The sequence below is a fragment of the Rattus norvegicus genome, chromosome 14 (assembly GCF_021556685.1).
Source record: "Rattus norvegicus strain SHRSP/BbbUtx chromosome 14, alternate assembly SHRSP_T2T, whole genome shotgun sequence".
Classification (NCBI taxonomy): Eukaryota; Metazoa; Chordata; class Mammalia; order Rodentia; family Muridae; genus Rattus; species Rattus norvegicus.
The window spans coordinates 102,029,850-102,048,775 of record NC_141547.1 but is presented as its reverse complement, the minus strand read 5'-3'; the positions used below and the strand labels follow the sequence as shown (position 1 = coordinate 102,048,775).

At 42.7% G+C, this 18,926-nt stretch overlaps 1 protein-coding gene across 3 annotated transcripts in view; it reads left to right on the top strand.

Moving 5' to 3' along the window:
* Positions 1–15,934, top strand: part of Rel (REL proto-oncogene, NF-kB subunit) — a 30,626-nt gene extending 14,692 nt beyond the window's left edge. The window contains 7 exon segments of one of the 3 annotated variants that reach the window (NM_001421314.1): positions 669–760; positions 4,607–4,747; positions 6,968–7,072; positions 7,177–7,389; positions 8,703–8,771; positions 8,883–8,969; positions 9,815–15,934. In NM_001421314.1, the coding sequence (NP_001408243.1) occupies positions 669–760; positions 4,607–4,747; positions 6,968–7,072; positions 7,177–7,389; positions 8,703–8,771; positions 8,883–8,969; positions 9,815–10,593 (1,486 nt within the window). In that variant the 3' untranslated portion in view covers positions 10,594–15,934. 3 annotated transcript variants of the gene reach the window in all.
* Positions 15,935–18,926: the final 2,992 nt, after the last annotated feature.

Sequence of the window (18,926 nt, the reverse complement as noted above, 5' to 3'; positions counted from 1 at the left end):
CACAGGTACCAATGCTCAGCTCCGGTCACTTGACTCTTAAGTTTGGTAATATATATATAGATTTTTTTTTAAATGCACTAGTTGCTCCTATACAATTTTAAAAAAAATACAAAGGTTAACACTGCTATAAGTTCAGCAAAACGTACCTGCATATTTCAGGATCTGGCTGTCTTTGTACCTCTTGATACACCAATTTTAGTAAATTGATCATGAATTTGGTTGGAAAGTGAAATTTTGCTTCTTGGTAGTTTTAGTTTGTTTGGTATATTTGACTAGGCATATTGTCAAAATGTAATTATAAAATAGTATATTTGAGAGTTATATAGGACGCAATATACTTTTTCAGTTTGGTCTTTCAAGACAGGTTTTCCCATAATCACAGGCTAGCCTCAAACTTGAGAGGTAGCCAAGGTAATCCCGTGCCCCCACCTCCCTAGTGCTGGGGTAAAGCATATCCCCGAGTGCTCGATTTTTGCATTAACAGTTCTCTCAGACAGGCCTACGTCTGTTTCTCGTGTCTCTTTATTTTCACAGTTAAAAACAGGATCTGTGACCCCGTAGCTGGTGTGTGGTAGGAAGATGACTTCTCAGTGTGGAGTACATTTGATTTCTGTCACGGTTTTATTTGACTATGATGTGATTGTGAAAGTTTTGTTTTTTGCTTTTAGTTTTCAAAATTTGGGTATTCGGTGTGTAAAGAAAAAAGAAGTGAAAGAAGCTATCATTTTAAGAATTAGCGCAGGAATCAATCCTTTCAATGGTAAGCGTTTTGTCATCACCTCTACTGTTTATATATCAATGCACTGTGATTTGTATTTATATGACAGTTCCACTTGTTGGCTTATATTTAAGTGGGCGCCTCATGCCCTCCCTTGCTGTTTATTTTGACATAAGGTCTTTCTGTGGAGCTCTGGCTGCCCTGTCACTCAGTGTGTACACCCCAGACTGGCCATGAACTCCTAGCCGTCCACCCTCACTCAAACAGAAACCCCCAAATGAAACCTCCTCCAAGTGGTTTTGTTTTTTTTTGGTTTTTTTTTTTTGTTGTTTTTGTTTTTTTTTTTTTGATTCTCTTTCGGTATGCTGCTCCTTTATGCCTGTCTGCCAGCTGTCAGGATTCACCCTGCCTTCCGAGTGTTGAAGGGACACTGTGTTATAAAGTATTGGCCTCCCTTACCACCACCATTGTTTCACAGTGATCTCCTACAGCCCAGCTAACTTGAATTGCTGTCTAACTGAGGCTGGCCTTGGGCCCTTGAACTTTGGCTCCCAAGTTGTCATAACAGGCATGAGCTCCATTCCTGGCCACGCAAAATATTCTTTAGACTTCTTTTCAATTTTTAATGAGTGTTTTGCTCGTGCGTATGTAGTATGTGTACCACATACGTAGCTGGAGGGCAGAAGAGGGCATCTGATCCCCCAGAACTTGAGTCGAAGTTGTGAGTCGCATCTCCAGGATGTGACTTGGAACAAACCTAGGTCCTCTGTAAGAGCAACGAGTACTCTTATTTTTGAAGTATGTTTTTGTATTGGTAAGATAGGTCCTACTGTTCTGTACATTTTATCATGAATAGCATTTACTAAGTAAGCATTTTTTTTTAATTTTCTTGTTTTGGGGACAAGATCTTGACATAACAAAGACTAACTTCAGATGCCCCACCTGAGATTTTCTCTGTGTTCAAGTCTCCCTCCTGCTGGGGTTACAGGCATACACCACCATTCCCAGTTTAAACATTTGATTTTTGTCGTTGTTGTTGTTATTGTGTTTTTGTTTGTTTTGTTTCTGCTTTTGAGACACGCTCTCATGTGTTCTGCGCTGGTCTCAAACTCACTATGTAGCCAAGAATGACCTTGAATTTCGTCCTGCTCCACCTCCCGGTACTGGGATCATTCACGTACATCGTGACACTTGGTTTTGCGTCCTTGGAGATTGAACTCTGGGTTTTGTGTGCGCTGAAGAGGCGCTCTGCCAAGGGGGCTGCTTCCTTGGCCCTAAGAACATGCTCTTTATGACACTCTTGGCTATGGCATCTGGTACCTTTTTAGCATTCTATTTTGTTGAGTAGATGAGTGATTTAAAATCTCCATTCTAAAGCCCTCCGTCGCTATTGACTAGTTTTGTTTGCCTAGGCATGATAGAGCACGTGTGTATTTCAAGCTACTTAAGATGGCATCCTCAAACTGTCTGCGTAGCTGTGGATAATCAGTCTGTATGAAAACTCCTGTCTTCAGTGTTTAGTGAAAATACGAAGATGCTACATTCAGCGATTCTGAGTTCCTAAGACTTTGCCTGCTAGGATAGACTCAGTACTTGAAGGTGACAGCCATGTAAGATAAAAACCTTAAGTCCAGGTCTGGTGCTGTACTGGTTGAGAGAGAAGGGATATTTCTTCTATTCCAGGATGAGGCTCAGACTTTGTAGAAAATTAGCTCAGGGTAGGGAGTATGACTAAGTAAGTACAGAGCCTGTGACATAAGCGTGAGACCTGAGTTCAATTCTAGCATCCATTTGGAAAGAGCTAGGCATTCCCAACACAAGGGAGGTGGCTCCCGGTGGATTTCTGGGGCTGTCAACGTTCAGCGATTGACCCTGTCTCAAAATACAGTGGAGGGCGGTCGTCCTGATCTCTGCCCTCCACATGACTTATCTGTACATGCGTGTGCACAGACCAGGCAGTTCTCAGTCGAGCTTTCACCCTGTACTGAGTCCAGGGCTCGCCTGTGGTCCCTGGTCATCAGTGATTTTTAACCATGTTGTACAGAGACGGGAATGATACTGATGCAGTGAAACGGTCTCTCTACATAGAGAAAGAGCAAAACAAAATTCCCCAAATGATAATCCTTTGTGAAAATAGAATTTCTTGCCTTTGATAGAATCATTGTGTGGCTAACTATATTTATATTTTAGGTTATTAGCCATTTTATTTTTCGTTTATATATCACTTTAATTCTTTAAACTCTCATTGGCAAATACCTGCACCCAGATACAGCCTCTCATGTAACCTCAAGGCAAAGAAACATTTCCCCACCCACAAAATGGCTTTGATCTTTCTTAGTCAGCTCTCTCCTTCATGTCCTGCCCCAGTCAACAGCTCCATTCCTTTCCGCCAGCACACCTAACTTTTCTAGGGTTTTATAGAGTTGGAAGTATATTCTTTTCTAGTCTATATGTTTCCCTGTCTGGGTCCATTTGGTCTTACTGTTTTTGCAGTGTGTATTGTTGGAGTGTATAGCCACAGTTTGTTCTTTACTGCTGGGTGTTAGTCCATTCTATGACTATACACAGTTTGTCTCTATTAACATAAATTTATTTGTAAACTCAGGAGCACCTAGCCATTCATTGATTTTGTCTGTCTGTCTGTCTGCCTGTCTGCCTGTCTGCCTGTCTGTGTTTCTCACTAGCCTAGAGCTTGACCAATAGTCCTGCTTCTGCCTTCCCAGCCTGGAATTATTACCCAGGAGCCTTACTACTGCACCTGGCTTTATCGCATGGATTTGGAGGGCTGAGCTTGTACTTACAAGGAAATTACTTTATCCACTGAATTATTTCTCTCAGCCCCATTTTGACCTTTCTAGTTGTACGGGTATGTTTTCATAGACCCAAATGTTAGGCCTAAGAACGCTGACACTGGAAGAAATCTCAGTGTTAGGATAACTCCTGAGACTGTTTGACTGACATTGTGTGAGATACTTTTTTTTTTTTTAAATTACTCATCACCTGTAAGACTGGGGAATTTAGCTAGTTATTTTTCAAATTTAATCTTTTAATTTTGATAGCTGCATCCCTTCCAAGTAAATTTTTCATGTAATTTAATGAATTTCGTGCTTTTAAAATATGACATATATTAGTAATAATGTATTGCTACAGGCCTAGAATATTTCAAAAGGCAGCAATATTTTGTTTTAGAAATGGACTTCTTTTCAAATATCAGTGCAAAGAGGCTATTCACCTGCAATATTCTGTGGCAAGGTTTTATATTTTTTCAGGACCGTAAAAGTGCCCCGATGTGCAGTTCGTTTTTAAGCTGACTTGATTTACACATTAAGTTAGATCACCGGTATCTTTTTCTCGTTGCATCTCTAAAATGCCGGGGCATAGTTAATATGGCCCCTCTGGTTCAAATTCCCACACTATTATTTAGCTGTAAAATTTGGGACAAATAACGTCATCTCCTTAAAATCCGTGTCTCACCTATAAGAACACGGACGATGACGGTTTCTGCTAGATTAGAAGATAATTACAGACTGGGCGAAGTACTGTGTTAAATGAAGAGTGCCTATTTGCCACCACCTATGAATTGTGTCCACATTTAAGATTTTTGCTTTATGGTGGTCAGTTTATGGTTCTGACCTTAAGTCTCTGGTCTCTGGTGTGGTCTCTCCCTGAGCATGGCTACAATTTACCATAGGCGGTTAAATAGTGAGTGCACAATGAGCTGTAAGGAAAGCTAATCTTGAGACGGTACACCATCCTAGTTCTCTGCAGACAGAGGTGCAGACTGAGCTTATTGGGTGTTGGGGAGAGAGAAAGACAGCAGGATTTTGGTCTTATGTAAGTATTAGTGTTATGTGTTCTCCGCTCTAAGCCTGAGATTGTACCATTCAGTCCCTGAACAGCAGCTGCTGGACATTGAAGACTGCGACCTCAATGTGGTGAGGCTGTGCTTCCAAGTTTTCCTTCCTGATGAACATGGTAACTTCACAACCGCGCTGCCTCCCATTGTTTCCAACCCGATTTACGACAACCGTAAGTGCTTTGATTTTTTTCTTATGTCTGTACTCTTAGCTTGTCTTGTTTCCTTGACTGCTGAAAGGTCTAAAGGATTTTCATAACTTGAAAAGGAGTACATTAGGTGGGATTAGTGGTTTGCACATATAATTCTAGCAACCAGAAGTCTGAGTCAGAGGTAAAGTTTGAAGGCATTATGGGATGTACGTTGAGACCTCATCTCAAGAAACAAAAAGAAGCCAGTGGTGGTGCATGTCTTTAATCCCAGCACTCAGACACAGATCTCTGTGGGTTCAAGGCCATCCTGGTCTACACTGTGATTTCCAGGATTAAATCTTATTAGATTATTATTAAAATTATAAGATTATTATTAAATCTTATTAAAGAGATCCTGTCTCAAAACAAACAAACAAATAAATAAAGCAGTGTCCATTACAGAAAAAAATTCCTCAAGTATATACACATATATAGGAAGAATAGCAAATGACTGTTAGTCCCCTCCAAAATGGCCACTGTCCTCAAACACACATTGCAGTCCCTTTGAACAAACACAGACACCATCCTTCTCAGCACTCTCATTCACCCACTGTGTTTGGCAACTTAAAAAAAAGGATCAGTGATCTTTTAAAAAACCTTTTTTCAATCCTTCGTGGTAGTGCATGCCTATAATCATGGCACTTGGGAAGTCGAGGCAGGCAGATCAGGAGTTAAGTTTTCCTTGGCTGTGTTTAAAAATAGGAGTTCAAGACGATACTGTGTTACATGATTCCCCAATTTTTCTCTCACAATGTATCTTGAACCTTTTTCAATCACATTTTTCTTTTTCTTTTCTTTTTTCCTTTTAAACACTGCCAGCAATTGAACCAGGTCGTCGTACACAGCTATACCCCAAGCCCCACTTAGGTTTCCAGTAGCTACATATTTTCTTTCATCCATCCTTCCTTCCTTCCTCCTCCCTCCCTTCCTCCCTTCCTTCCTCCTCCCTCCCTCCCTTCCTTCCTTCCTTCCTCCTCCCTCCCTCCCTTCCTCCTCCCTCCCTCCCTTCCTCCCTCCCTTCCTTACCTCCTCCTCCCTTCCTCCCTTCCTTCCTCTTCCCTCCCTTCCTCCCTTCCTTCCTCCCTCCCTCCCTTCCTTCCTCCCTTCCTCCCTTCCTTCCTCCCTCCCTCCCTTCCTTCCTCCCTCCCTCCCTTCCTTCCTCCTCCCTTCCTTCCTTCCTCCTCCCTCCCTCCCTTCCTTCCTTCCTCCTCCCTTCCTTCCTCCCTTCCTTCCTTCCTTCCTTCCTTCCTCCTCCCTTCCTCCCTCCCTCCCTTCCTTCCTTCCTTCCTCCCTCCCTCCCTTCCTCCCTCCCTCCCTTCCTTCCTTCCTTCCTTACTTCCTCCTCCCTCCCTTCCTTCCTTACCTCCTCCTCCCTTCCTCCCTTCCTTCCTCCCTCCCTCCCTCCCTTCCTTCCTTCCTCCTCCCTCCCTCCCTTCCTTCCTTCCTTCCTTCCTCCTCCCTTCCTTCCTCCCTTCCTTCCTCCCTCCCTCCCTTCCTCCCTCCCTCCCTCCTTCCTTGTTTCCTCCTTCTTTTCTACCTTCCTTCCTTCCTTCCTTCCTCCCTCCCTCCCTTCGTTCCTCCTTCCTTGCTTCCTCCTTCCTTTCTTCCTTCCTTCTGTTGCTTTTCTTTTTCTTTTTTTCAAGAAAGGGTTTCTCTGTGTATCAGTCCTGGTTGTCCTAAACTCCCACTGTAAATTAGGCTGCCCTTGAACTCACAGAAATCCACCTGCCTCTACTTCTGCCTCTGCCTCCCATGTGCTGGTATGAAAGGCCTGTGCCACCTTGTTCAGCAGCATGATTTTATATGGCTATGTATTAATTTTAAGAACTCATTAATATGATATTTAAGAATATATTTGGTTTGTTTCCTTTTTAAGGATTTATTTATTATTATATTTATATGAGTACACTGTAGCTGTCTCTGTAGACACACCAGAAGAGGGCATCAGATCCCATTAGAGATGGTTGTGAGCCGCCATGTGGTTGCTGGGATCTGAACTCAGGACCTGTGGAAGAACAGCCAGTGCTCTTAACCACTGAGCCATCTCTGCAATCCACCCTCACTGCTTTTGATGATGAACTATTACATGGAACCATGAGTGAATTAGCCCGTTCCTCCTCAAGCTGCCTTTGGTCATGGTGTTTCATCACTAGCATTACAAGACAGTGCTGAGACCCACTGTTTTTAATCCTCTGCATTTAGGTGCCCCAAATACTGCAGAATTAAGGATCTGTCGTGTGAACAAGAACTGTGGCAGTGTCAGGGGAGGAGACGAAATATTTCTGCTCTGTGACAAAGTTCAGAAAGGTATTTATCAGTTTTGTTTAATTGAATTAGTAATATATGTTTGATTAGTATATGTATTTTACTGTTCCCCCATTGTCATTATTCTTTGGCCTCTTATTCACTAGATGATATAGAAGTTCGTTTCGTGTTGAATGACTGGGAAGCCAAAGGTATTTTTTCACAAGCTGATGTGCACCGCCAAGTTGCCATTGTTTTCAGGACGCCTCCATACTGCAGAGCCATAGTGGAGCCCGTGACAGTGAAAATGCAGCTGCGGAGGCCTTCCGACCAGGAAGTCAGCGAGTCTATGGACTTCAGATACCTGCCAGATGAAAAAGGTAGACGAGAGCCGGGGGTGACGTGTGTGTGTGTGTGTGTGTGTGTGTGTGTGTGTGTGTGTGTGTGTATGTGTGTGTGTGAGGTGTGTGTGTGTGTTTGTGTGTGTGGTGTGTGTGTGAGGTGTGTGGTGTGTGTGAGGTGTGTGGTGTGTGTGAGGTGTGTGGTGTGTGTGAGGTGTGTGTGTGTGTGTGGTGTGTGTGAGGTGTGTGGTGTGTGTGTGTGTGAGGTGTGTGTGTGTGTGTGTGTGTGTGAGGTGTGTGGTGTGTGTATGTGTGTGTGTGTGTGAGGTGTGTGGTGTGTGAGGTGTGTGGTGTGTGTGTGTGTGGTGTGGTGTGGTGTGTGTGTGTGGTGTGTGTGAGGTATGTGGTGTGTGCGTGTGTGTGTGTGTGTATGTGTTTGTGTGTGAGGTGTGTGTGTGTGTTTGGGTGTGTGTGGGGTGTGTGTGGTGTGTGTGTGTAGTGGTGTATGTGTGTGTTTGGGGTGTGTGTGGGGTGTGTGAGGTGTGTGTGTGTGTGTGTGTGTGTGTGTGTGTGTGTGTGTGGTGTGCGCACATGTGGGTGGACTGGAAACAGACTCATGTAGCCCATGCTGTCTTTGAACTCCCTATGGAGCTATGGATGAGGATGACTCTTAGCTGATCATGGGGATTACGGCAGTGTGCCCTGTGCACTCCCTGCTGCCTTTTTAAATGTGGTGCTAGGAATTGGGCTCAGGTTTTTATGTGCACTGGCAAGTGCTGAGCTGACCGAGTCCCAGTCTCTCCTGAAGAATAGATCGTTGTCTTAAGCTGATCATGTTCGCAATATTGTAAAATAAATATTTCAGTATAGTTTTATATATTCAGAATCTGTATTTTTTCCTTGGAAGTTTTCAGTTGTATGTTTTTGTCTTGGTTTGTTTTTTTCCTCATAGTCTTTGCATTTCTTAGGAGAGTTTGAATAATTGTAGAGTTCTTGAACTGTTAGATCATATTTTCTATGTATGTATTTTAGGAATTTTTTTTGTACTTTTTGAACCCTTTTATAGGTGGGAAATTTGTTAATCATAAAGCTGTATCTATTGTGGTTGATTGTGTTAGTTCATGTTAACTTTTAGGTGTTTTTAGGTTGAAAAATGACTATTTTTAAGCTTTTTAAAATTAAAAGTGAAGTGTCCTTTGTAACCGATATGGATGTATTGTACAATAACGTACTTAGAAGCCTGTATCACTCACGTGTATTTAAGACTTCCGTATGCCGCTGATAGAGCGCATGTTACGGTGGGGGAGCCAGAATCCCATGGTTCACTGCTTTCCCCTTTCTTTTCCAATCAGATGCCTATGGCAATAAATCAAAGAAGCAAAAGACGACTCTCATTTTTCAGAAACTGCTGCAAGATTGTGGTAAGAACACTTTGATTGAGTTATATTTAAGTAAATGTCTTCTACTTGCTTTATTCTGTCTTTAAATTTTTAAAGTGATAAACTATTTTTTCAAAATACATTTAATAATAGAAAAACGTATCATACCAAGTCACTTCCCTGAGAAAACAAGAGCTGTCCCTCTGGAGTCAATTGGAGAAACAAGATTCATCAAAAAAGGTATTCTATCCCTGTAAAATACTGTTTGTGCGTTTTTTAGGAATAACTTCTTTTTAAATCTCTTTCTTCCCCACAGTCCCTCACATTCTTACTGTTGAGACTGGGCCTCTGAAGGCTGTGTTGGAACTGTTATATTTCGGGGATAGGCACCTGTTTATAACTGTTGAACTGTCGAACATGGCTGAGCGCCCTTGGTTGTGTACTGTCTCTCACGGCCATTTTAAAATGGTGCTAGGGTAGGACCTGTGGCATGCTGACCAACCACTTGCCGTGCCCAGCCCCAGGCCAGACCAAGAGTCCCCTCTCTCTTCTGCTACAGCTGCAGAGCTGGACAGTTCCCACAGAGGTTTTCCCGACACAAACCTTAAAACGATCTGCCTTTTAAAGAGGGTATTCTGTAATCCCCTAACGAATCCTTAAATGGGTTCTTTATCCTGGTTTTCATAGTACTTGTGCAGTTATAAATAAATGGAGGCATTTTTCCTCAGTTTTCCGTGATGGGGAATTCTGTAAGACCTCAGGGTCATGTTCTCCATCCTCCCCGAAAGCAGAGGCTATAAATTATAAGATGATTTGGGCTTTCGGACACCTGATTCTCATGTTTAACTAGAAGAAAATTACATATGCCAAAATAACTCTGAAATCATTTGCATGTATTTCTGTGACCATCTGCATGCTACAGAGTTTAGTCTTGAACTCAGGTAATAACTCGTGTGCTTTAATTTGTTTGGAATGCGTCACTTCCCTAGGAAGGTTTTAGTATGTTTTTATAATTTCAATTCAGAAATAATACTTTACATCAATTTGTTCATCTTGCTCTGTAAAATATATTTTTTCTTCTACAGAATCCAACTTGTTTTCTCATGGTACAGTTTTACCGGAAACGCCCAGGTCTTCAGGAGTTCCAGGGCAAGCTGAACCCTACTATTCTTCTTCCGGGTCCATCTCAAATGCATTGCCACATCACCCGTCAGCCATGCCCTCCATGGTCCATCAGCCTGCAAGCTGGTCACCGGTGACACACCCCACCTCACACCCAGGCAGTACTAACACCCTGAGCAGCTTCCCGGCCGGACAGCTTTCCTCTAACTCACAAGGTGTCCTTCCGTTCCTAGACGGGGCTGGCATGAACGACTTAAGTGCCTCTAATGCTTGCCTTTTTAGTACTGATAACCTGGCTAGGATGGAGACGCCGTCCATGTCACCGACCGACTTATACAGTATTTCTGACGTCAACATGCTGACGAATCGGCCTGTGAGTGTGATGACAAGCAGCACTGATGGCATGGGGGACACTGATCACCCAAGACTTGTGAGTGTCAATCTTGAAAACCCCTCCTGTAACTCCAGGTTAGACCCAAGAGACCCGAGACAACTGCATCAGATGTCTACTGCCAGTATGTCAGCAGCAGGCACCAGTTCCAGTTCTGTTTTTGTTTCACAGTCGGATACATTCAATAGACCCCACTTCAGTTGTATAGATAATGGTCTGACAAATGAACCCGGATTAGCAAACGACGCACATCATCCTAACTTTGCCCAGAGCAGTCAGTACTCAGGTATCGATGCTCTGCAGAGTGAGCAGTTGGGCGACTCCTTCGAGTATGGTTTTTTCAAAATATAAGTTGTAGGACTTAAATAGGTGTACAGACTATTAAGAGGAAGTTCAGATGTCAGAACTTTAAAGCTGCCACTGTTTCTTACTTTGAAAAAGATATGCCTGAAGTACATGTGCTTGATGCGAATTGTTTTTCTGTATTTCCCCAAGACCAGCTATGGGTCTTTATAATGTATTAGTTAAATGAAAGGATATTTGCTTTCAAGCAGATTTAAAGTAAAACATGTAATGGCTATGCCATTGGGAAATAAACTCATTGTTGTTGAGGCCCATAGGCCAAAGTGACCCCTAAGGGGTTTTCTGAGGTTTCTTGGTATTTTAGAGGGTGTGTGTGTGTGTGTGTGTGTGTGTGTGTGTGTGTGTGTGTTAAAGTAAGCTTTCAAGGTATGGAAGGTTTTTGTACTATTTTATATTATTTAGACCCTTTAAAGTTACATGTGAAATTAGCTTGATATCTGTATTTTCAAGAAAAAGTTTTCTTGAGCCTTTTCTTTTTAGATGCTCTCACTCCCTTTGATTTCTTAAAGCCTGTCTACTTATCTATAAAGAATCTGACCAGGCATCCTGGGCTCATGTCTGTGATCTCTGTATGTGAGATTGTAGGTTCACAGATGCCTGAACACATGGCAAGCTCAATACCAGCTAGAGCGGCTTACGGAAAGCTTGTCCCAAAGAAGAGAAAAGACCAAGCGTGTGACTCAGTGCTGGAGCTTGCTTAATGTGTACAAGGCCCATGTTCAGCCCTGTGTAGGAGAGACTAAGTAACAAACTTATTTCAGCTCAATATATCCATACAGAGTGTTGAACTTTTCTCAGGACTCGTTTCTTCTTCAGCCTTTACCACTCTGCACATTTCTATGCCATGCTTCCAGTTCCTGAGGCAAAAGCCTTGGTGTCACCTCTATGCTTCTCCCTCCCACATCTTTCTCATCCATCATTAAACGCAGAAGGCCATTTCCTCTGAGTGCCTCCAAAGCTCCCCGTCTCCTCTGACCTTCTGATCTTCCTGCTCTGCCTCTGCAGCGCTGGGATTGCTTGCGTGCTCCACCACACTAGATTTGTGTGGTACTAGGGATGAAAGATGGGTCTCTGCTGGGAGAAGTCTTCTCACAGTTGAGATACTTGCTCAGCTCAGACTAACTGCAGTCACTCTGTATTAGTGACACTGACAGACCTGGACATAGCTACTAAGGAGCTCAGCAGATGTTACTTGCACATCGACTTATTTCAGTTTTTCCTGTAAGGTGAACTAAGGTATGTCTACATCTGTGTTTAGAGCATTTTCAATTGATGTTTTATTCTCAGGTGCTACTTACTGATCACAGCATTCAGTGTATAACTTCCAATGCATTTATCGACCCGTTTTTCCTTTGCGTCTGGCTGCATTTGTATCTCACGTGTTTTGAGAGAATTGGCCTTCTTTTCCAGATCTCACTTGTGCACTACATCCCTCCTCCTGTTCCCAGTAGCCTCGTATCACCAGTTAGTTCTTGCTCTCTTTGAACAGAATAAATATCTTCTTGAGCTTAAAAGGAAAGGCTGAAAAATATTCCCATCCAAGTACCAAGAACCCTTCCCCTATCACACCCTGTCCTTCCACGTCTTCACCTGGAAAGTGTCCGTGCCTCCATCTCTCTCACTCCCTCCTTCTCCATCCACCTCGGCCTTTAGTCCGCCCCACCCCGTCCCTTATCAGCCTTCACCCTCTTCATCTGTGCTGTCCACAGCCTATCACCTTTTGATGAACAGGATCCTGTGCGTTCCTAACCCCAGCCCAGCCTGCATGGGCTGTTCTGTGTGCATCTCAGCACCACAACTTCTCCTGCTATCCGAATGCTCATGACATTACTGCTGTCACGGAGAGAATTCAGTAGAGACTTCAAAGTCATATCTGGTTGACCTGCTTTTGAGTCTGCCTACTCAGTGTCATGCATCTGCCCCTTCTGTTACTGGCAAGTCTTTATTCTTTTTCTTCAATGAATATCTTTTCCATTTGTTTAAGTTTTTTTAATAGCTTATTCCTCTTACACTTTGTAGTTGGGACCTGTTGAATTTATTCCCACAGGTAGTGTGTGTGTGTGTGTGTGTGTGTGTATGTATGTATGTGTATATATATATATATATATATATATATATATATATATATATATATATATATATATATAACCTTTTCTGCCTCTGCTCCCAACACTTACCAGCAGGCTTCTCTGCAGGGTTTGGTCATGCTGCCACAGTTGAGAGGGGCAGGGTAGTCAGTTAAGTGTTTCTCACTTATCTCTGGGACTCTAGCACTTGACGTAGACTCTGGCCTAACCGGTGCTGAATAAATGTTTAGAAAGGGGGGATGATTATACATATAATGATCATATTTGATTTTAATGGGAAAGGTGCTTCACCCTGCAGGGAAAGTAATGATGCCAGATCATCTTTCCTGTGAGATATACTTCTCTTCTGGCCAACCGCTGCTGCTGCTGCTGCTCCTCCTCCTCCTTCTCCTCCTCCTCCTCTTCTTCCTCCTCCTCCTCTCCCTCCTCCTCTTCCTCCTCCATTCTCCTCCTCCCCCTTCAAAAAATATGCAAAGACTGGGACATAGCTTCATGGTAGAGCATGGCCCTGTGTTTGATACCCAGAATTGCAACAATAATAAAATTATAATAGGAAAGTATGTAAACTACCCTGAGGCTCTTTGATACCCAAAGCAGCTCTCTCAGAAACTGTAGTACCAACAGTATATATAGTATCAGGTAGAAATTCCAAGTACCCCAGTGGTACCCCTTGACAGTTTACTGTGCATAGACATGTTAGTAGCCTGTATTCATGTAAGCCATGTGACATTTTTGTAACTGTATATTATACAATGTACCATGTTCCATGTAGAATATAAGAGGAGAATGGTATTCAACTCTTGTTCTCAAAGAGGAATCACACATACAGTCAATCACATAAACATGGACAGAGTTTAAGGTATAATTTGAAGAATTTTGGATTATGTAAAGACTATGTAACTACTATGTTTGGGACCCCAGAAGTTCTCCTCCATTCCTCCTGGTTCTGCTGTTCTGATTCTATCATGAGAGCCTGCTGACTTCCAATCCTAGCCACCTTTTCATTTGCCTGCTAGTTCTCCATTCAAAAATCTTAGTGTGGAGTAACTGGCCTGTCAGTTTGTCTTCCTATGCTGTGTTGTGTTTCTGCAGCCTCGGCCACATGATATTTTCCCTGGTGAGACTTAAAATTGGTGATCCAGGTTGTCTCTACCATACCAAGTTCTAATCATAAGTTGAAAATTTGCCATAAGCTATCAGACAGCATGAAACAAGGTAAAGAAGAAAGACTGACTGTAGTCAGTTAGCCTAGATGGAGCTGTTGGTCCTCTGACACTCAGACAGAAGATCACAAGTTCAAGGCCTGCAGAGTGTGCAGAGTGAGCGCAAGGGAACAGCTTTGTGAGCTCTTACCTCAGAATATAAAGTGGAAAACAGGTTGCGATGCAGCCGGGTGATAGAGCACCTATGATTTACAGCTGAAGACCCAGAGAAATGAAAACCTGGCCTTCCTACGTCCCAGGTGTGTTTTGTGTTGTCTGAACTGAAACACTGAGTTAACGAAACCGATAGCTGTTTCTCATGGGCCCTGATTAGTGTATTACCCAAACATTCCTAGTCACTCAAACCCAGAGAAAAATCACGGGGTGGGTAAACGCTTTGTGAGATTATGACAGGTTTCTCTTTAGACAGACGTCTAAACTGCCCCCTATGGAGAAGGTCTTTTTTTGGACCTCGCTCTGTCAGAGCACACTTTCTTACCGAGGGAAGTCAGTTACTGGCTTTCCTTTTGGAATTTTGTGACTTGATTTCTTTGTAGAAGTTGAGAGTTTTGGGGAGTCCTTTGACTTTTGTGATGCCGCCACTGCAAGATTTCGGGTTTGCTCAGAGGTTGGATGTGTAAAGAAGGGGCTAGAATGCTTTTGTATCTATGAATGAGAAGCCCATGCAGCAGTGGGCCAGGAGGCACAAAGGCACTCCTTGTGTTCATCCCTTTAATTGAATATTTAAGCTGAGCGCAGAATTTAAACCTCGAGGTCAATGGTGGAGAAGACCTAATTTTTTTCATGTATGCAAAAAGACCACAAACCCACACATGTCCTCACCACCTTTTTGTCTGTGTTTTGTTTTGTTTTAGGGAGGTTGAGTTTGTTTTGTTTTTTTCCAAACAGGGTTTTCTCTGTGTTGCCCTGACTGTTCTGGAACTCACAGAAGTCATCTTCTGTCTCCCAAACAACTTCAGGAAATTTTTTTTTGTTGTTTTTATTTTATTTTATTTTATTTTATCTTTTGGAACTTTAAAGAATCACAAACAAGCCAGGTGGCAGTAGCACACTCCTAAATTTAATCCCAGCACCCAGTGGGCAGAGGCAGGCATATTTCTGTTACTTCGAGGCCAACGGGTCTACAGAGTGAGTTTGAGGCCAGCTGGGGATACACAGAGAAAACCTGTCGCAAAAAATAGCAACAAACCCAAAACCAAAACAACAACAACAAAAGAATCATAAACAAAATAAAAGAAATGTTTACTTCTTAAATTGAGTTTTTAGCAGATACATAATATTTGATGAAACACCAAATTGCAGATACATAATATTTGATGAAACACCAAATTTATCTAGGCTAATTTCTTCCTAAGCTTCTTTAACCAAAATGCAACTCTTCCTGTAAACGGAGTGAGATAAGGCTGGGGTACCGTGGGCTCTCGATGGCGTTCGTCGCTGCTCTTAGTGAACCAGCTGTGGCAATACATCCTGTAGCTCCAACCCGTGGAAGACGGAGACCTCAGCCAATCAGTCATCAGTCCAAGAACTTTAAAACGCTGTTGGCTAGGGCTAATAGACTGCAACAAAACGGTGAACCCTTTGCTGTTGTTTTGACTTTAAGTTGAGTATCGACCTGCCTCTCTCTCTCTCTCCTTTCTAAGTACTAGGACTACAGGCATATGCCACACACCTCCCCGGATGTAAAATACTTAGATTGTGGAGAGGAGAGGAGCCTCACGCTGGGATTGAACCCAGGGTTGCATACAACTTAGGGTTAGTGTCAGTACTCCACCACTAAGTTGCCTGCATTTGAAAATGATTGTATAGGCTTGATGATGAATGAATTTTAAGGCTCTGATAAAAATATTTTTTAAGTTCTCAGATGTTGGTCCTAAGAAGTTAAGCTTTGTATCAAGATGAAATATTTTTTTAAATGTCAAGATACCCTTTATTATATAGAATGAATATTGTGTTACTTTTGTAATATCTTTGTATACTGTGATTTTTTTCTTGATGTAATAAACTATTTTCTAAAAACGCTTGTTAGATTTTTACTACTTGCTTATAAAATATCAGTGAAATTTCTTTTTTTTTTTTTAACATTTTCGTTTTTTAAGGGGTAGCTATTTGTTCTCAGAATGTACTTCTATCTATAACTACTCTTGGAAACAGTAGCCTCAAGATGTAGTTGAAAAGCCCTTTCAAGGATTCTTGGGTGGGTTTGTTTGAGACCCTTGGGGTCTCACCGTGTCGCTCAGGCTGTCGTGGAACTCACTATGGGATCAGACTCTTAGACACCAGTGTTCAAGACACTGCCCCACACCTGTCCCCTTCCCTGCCCCTCCAAACTCATTTCCACACGCGAAGAGGCAGCAGTCTCCCTGTTGCTGTTTGTGAGATTCTCCTGGCTTGCAGGCGTCAGTGCCCTCACAGAGGTAAGGAAGAAGAGACTGTGAGAGCAGACACTGAGATCGAGCACTGTGGTTTCCTCCCTCACAGAGTTTTCATTACATTTTATTCATACCGTGGTGCAAGCACATGTGGAGGCCGGAGGACAGCTGCAGGGTTAGTTCTCTCCATCATGTGGGCTCTGTGAACCAGACTCAGGTCACTGGATCTGTTTGAGGCAGGTGCTTTTACCCACTGAGCCATCTCGCCAGTCCCATTTTTACTTCTTTAAAGATAACCACTGCCCCCACCGCCCCAGTTGTGTTCTTTGCCTAAGCCACTTCCCCAGTTCCCCTCAAGTCCATCCCAACCGTCCAACATCCCATTCTCTGACGTCAGCGCTTTAAATTTTCATGCATAAATTGTGTCATGTGAGATTCGTCTTTTCTGTGCCTCACTTACTCTGTGTTTATCTAAACTGTTACAATGGACAGGATTTCCTTTTTTCCTTTTTCTTTTTTTCCAGAGCTGAGGACCAAACCCAGGGCCTTGCACTTGTTAGGCCAGCCCTCTACCACTGAGCTAAATCCCCAACCCCAGGATTTCCTTTTTTTTAAATGGCTGTTACCATTTCATTGTATATTTGCAATGTATTTTCTTTCTTTTTTTTTTCTTTTCTTTTTTTTTTTTTTTTTTTTGGAGCTGGGGACCGAACCCAGGGCCTTACGCTTGCTAGGCAAGGGCTCTACCACTGAGCTAAATCCTCAACCCTTGTAATGTAGTTTCTTTATCTATACATCCCTTAATGGGCACCCTGATTGGCTTATTTGGTTGCTATAAATAATGTCATGGACATGGGAGAGTAGACATCAACGTGCTGACTTTCCCCTTGGGATACAGATACAAACCCAGTGCTGGGATGGCCAGAGCACACAGCAGTTCTGCTTTATTTGAGGAACTCCCACAACAGCCGAAGCAGTGTCCATCCATTCTCAGCAGCACTGAGGGTTTCCTCCTCCGTGTGCTTACCCAAACTTATCTGTTGGATGCTGGGGACTGAACTTGGATCTTCTGCAAGATCAGCAAGTGTCCTTACCTCTGAGCTGTCTCTTCAGCCCTTGGCTTCCCTCTTTTGGACAATAGCTATTCTAGTAAGTATGAAGTGGTATCTCGTTTTAGTTTTAACTGTATTTCCCTGATGGTTGAGTTTTCTTTCTCATAGGCTTGTTGGCCCTTTGTCTTCCGAGAACACAGGTACTAGTAGTTCTTGATCCATTTTGTCAATTACGAACTTTTTCTTCCTAAACATGTGGTCTTAGACTCACTGAGTGGATCAGAATAGCCTCCAACTCAGAGCTCTGCCTGCTGCTGCTTCCAGAGTCTTGGAACTAAAGGATGACCTCACACCAGCGCATCCTGTTTCCTTGCTATTGGAGTGAGTTTTGGCTAGCCACCTCTTACCAGATGTATACTTTCAAATATTTTCTCCCATTCTACGGGTTTCTTTCCACTTTATCTTTTCTTAGATGTTCCAAAGAAGCCTCTTTGTTTGTTTGTTTGTTTGTTTGTTTGTTTTTTTGTAACCCCATTTATCTACTCTTGCTGGCTGTTCCGTTGGTGGCAAACACAAAATCACAATTGTCTAGACCATAGTCAGGGTGCTCCCCCCCAACCCCTTTTCTCTAGTTTTAGTTTCAGCTTTGAAAATGTGAGGTGATTTTTAGGCGACCTTTAATATGGTGTGATTTAAAGGAACTTACTGTGTGCATATGCAGGTAGACCCAGGTTCCCAACACCTTGTATTGTTCTTTCTCCATTGTGTTCTTGACATTTGTCAGTAATCAGCTATGTGTAAATGCATGAACTTAATTATGCACTGGAGTGTGTACACTTGGGCAAATGACTACTGTTTGGATTGCCAAAATGTTGAGGTACATTTTGAAGTCAAATGTCGTAGTCTAGGGTGGCTTCAAATTCTGTGTCTTCTGTGTCATTGAGGATGAACTTGAACTTTTGATTCTTCTACTTGTCCCTTGCAAGTGCTTGGGTTTGGGGCATGAACCGCCATGCTGTTTTAACAAGGTATCGAGCATAGAATCCAGGGACTCATGCTTGCTAAGCAAGTCCTTCAGGCATTGCTCTGTATTATTTTGGAACAGGGTCAGGCTGGCCTGAATCTTGCTGTATACCTCAAATTCATGGTCTTCCCACCCACTCCATTTGAGTCCTAGGATTTCAGGTTGAGTCACTATTCCTGTCTTTCCAACTTTGTTCAGGTTTAAGCTCACTTTGACTGCTTGGTATCTCTTGTGATTCTATACATATCTTTGTTTGATGGGGCTGCTAAAAATAGCATTGGAATCATGATTACTTTTGTCATACTGAACCATCCTTGAATCCTTGAGGTAATCCCACATGGTCATAGTGAGCTACTTTTGAGTATGCTGTTGAATTTGTCTTGCTAACATCTGAATTCTTTTCCTTATGTTCATCAGGGGTACTGGCCTGAGTTTTGTCTTAGTGATGTCTTTGTTCGATTCTGTCACCAGAATTTGGTCATATTTCTTCTTTACTTGCTTTAGAAGACTTGCTGCCAAGCTCAACCCCCAGAACCCACATGGTGATCAAGAACTGAACTGAC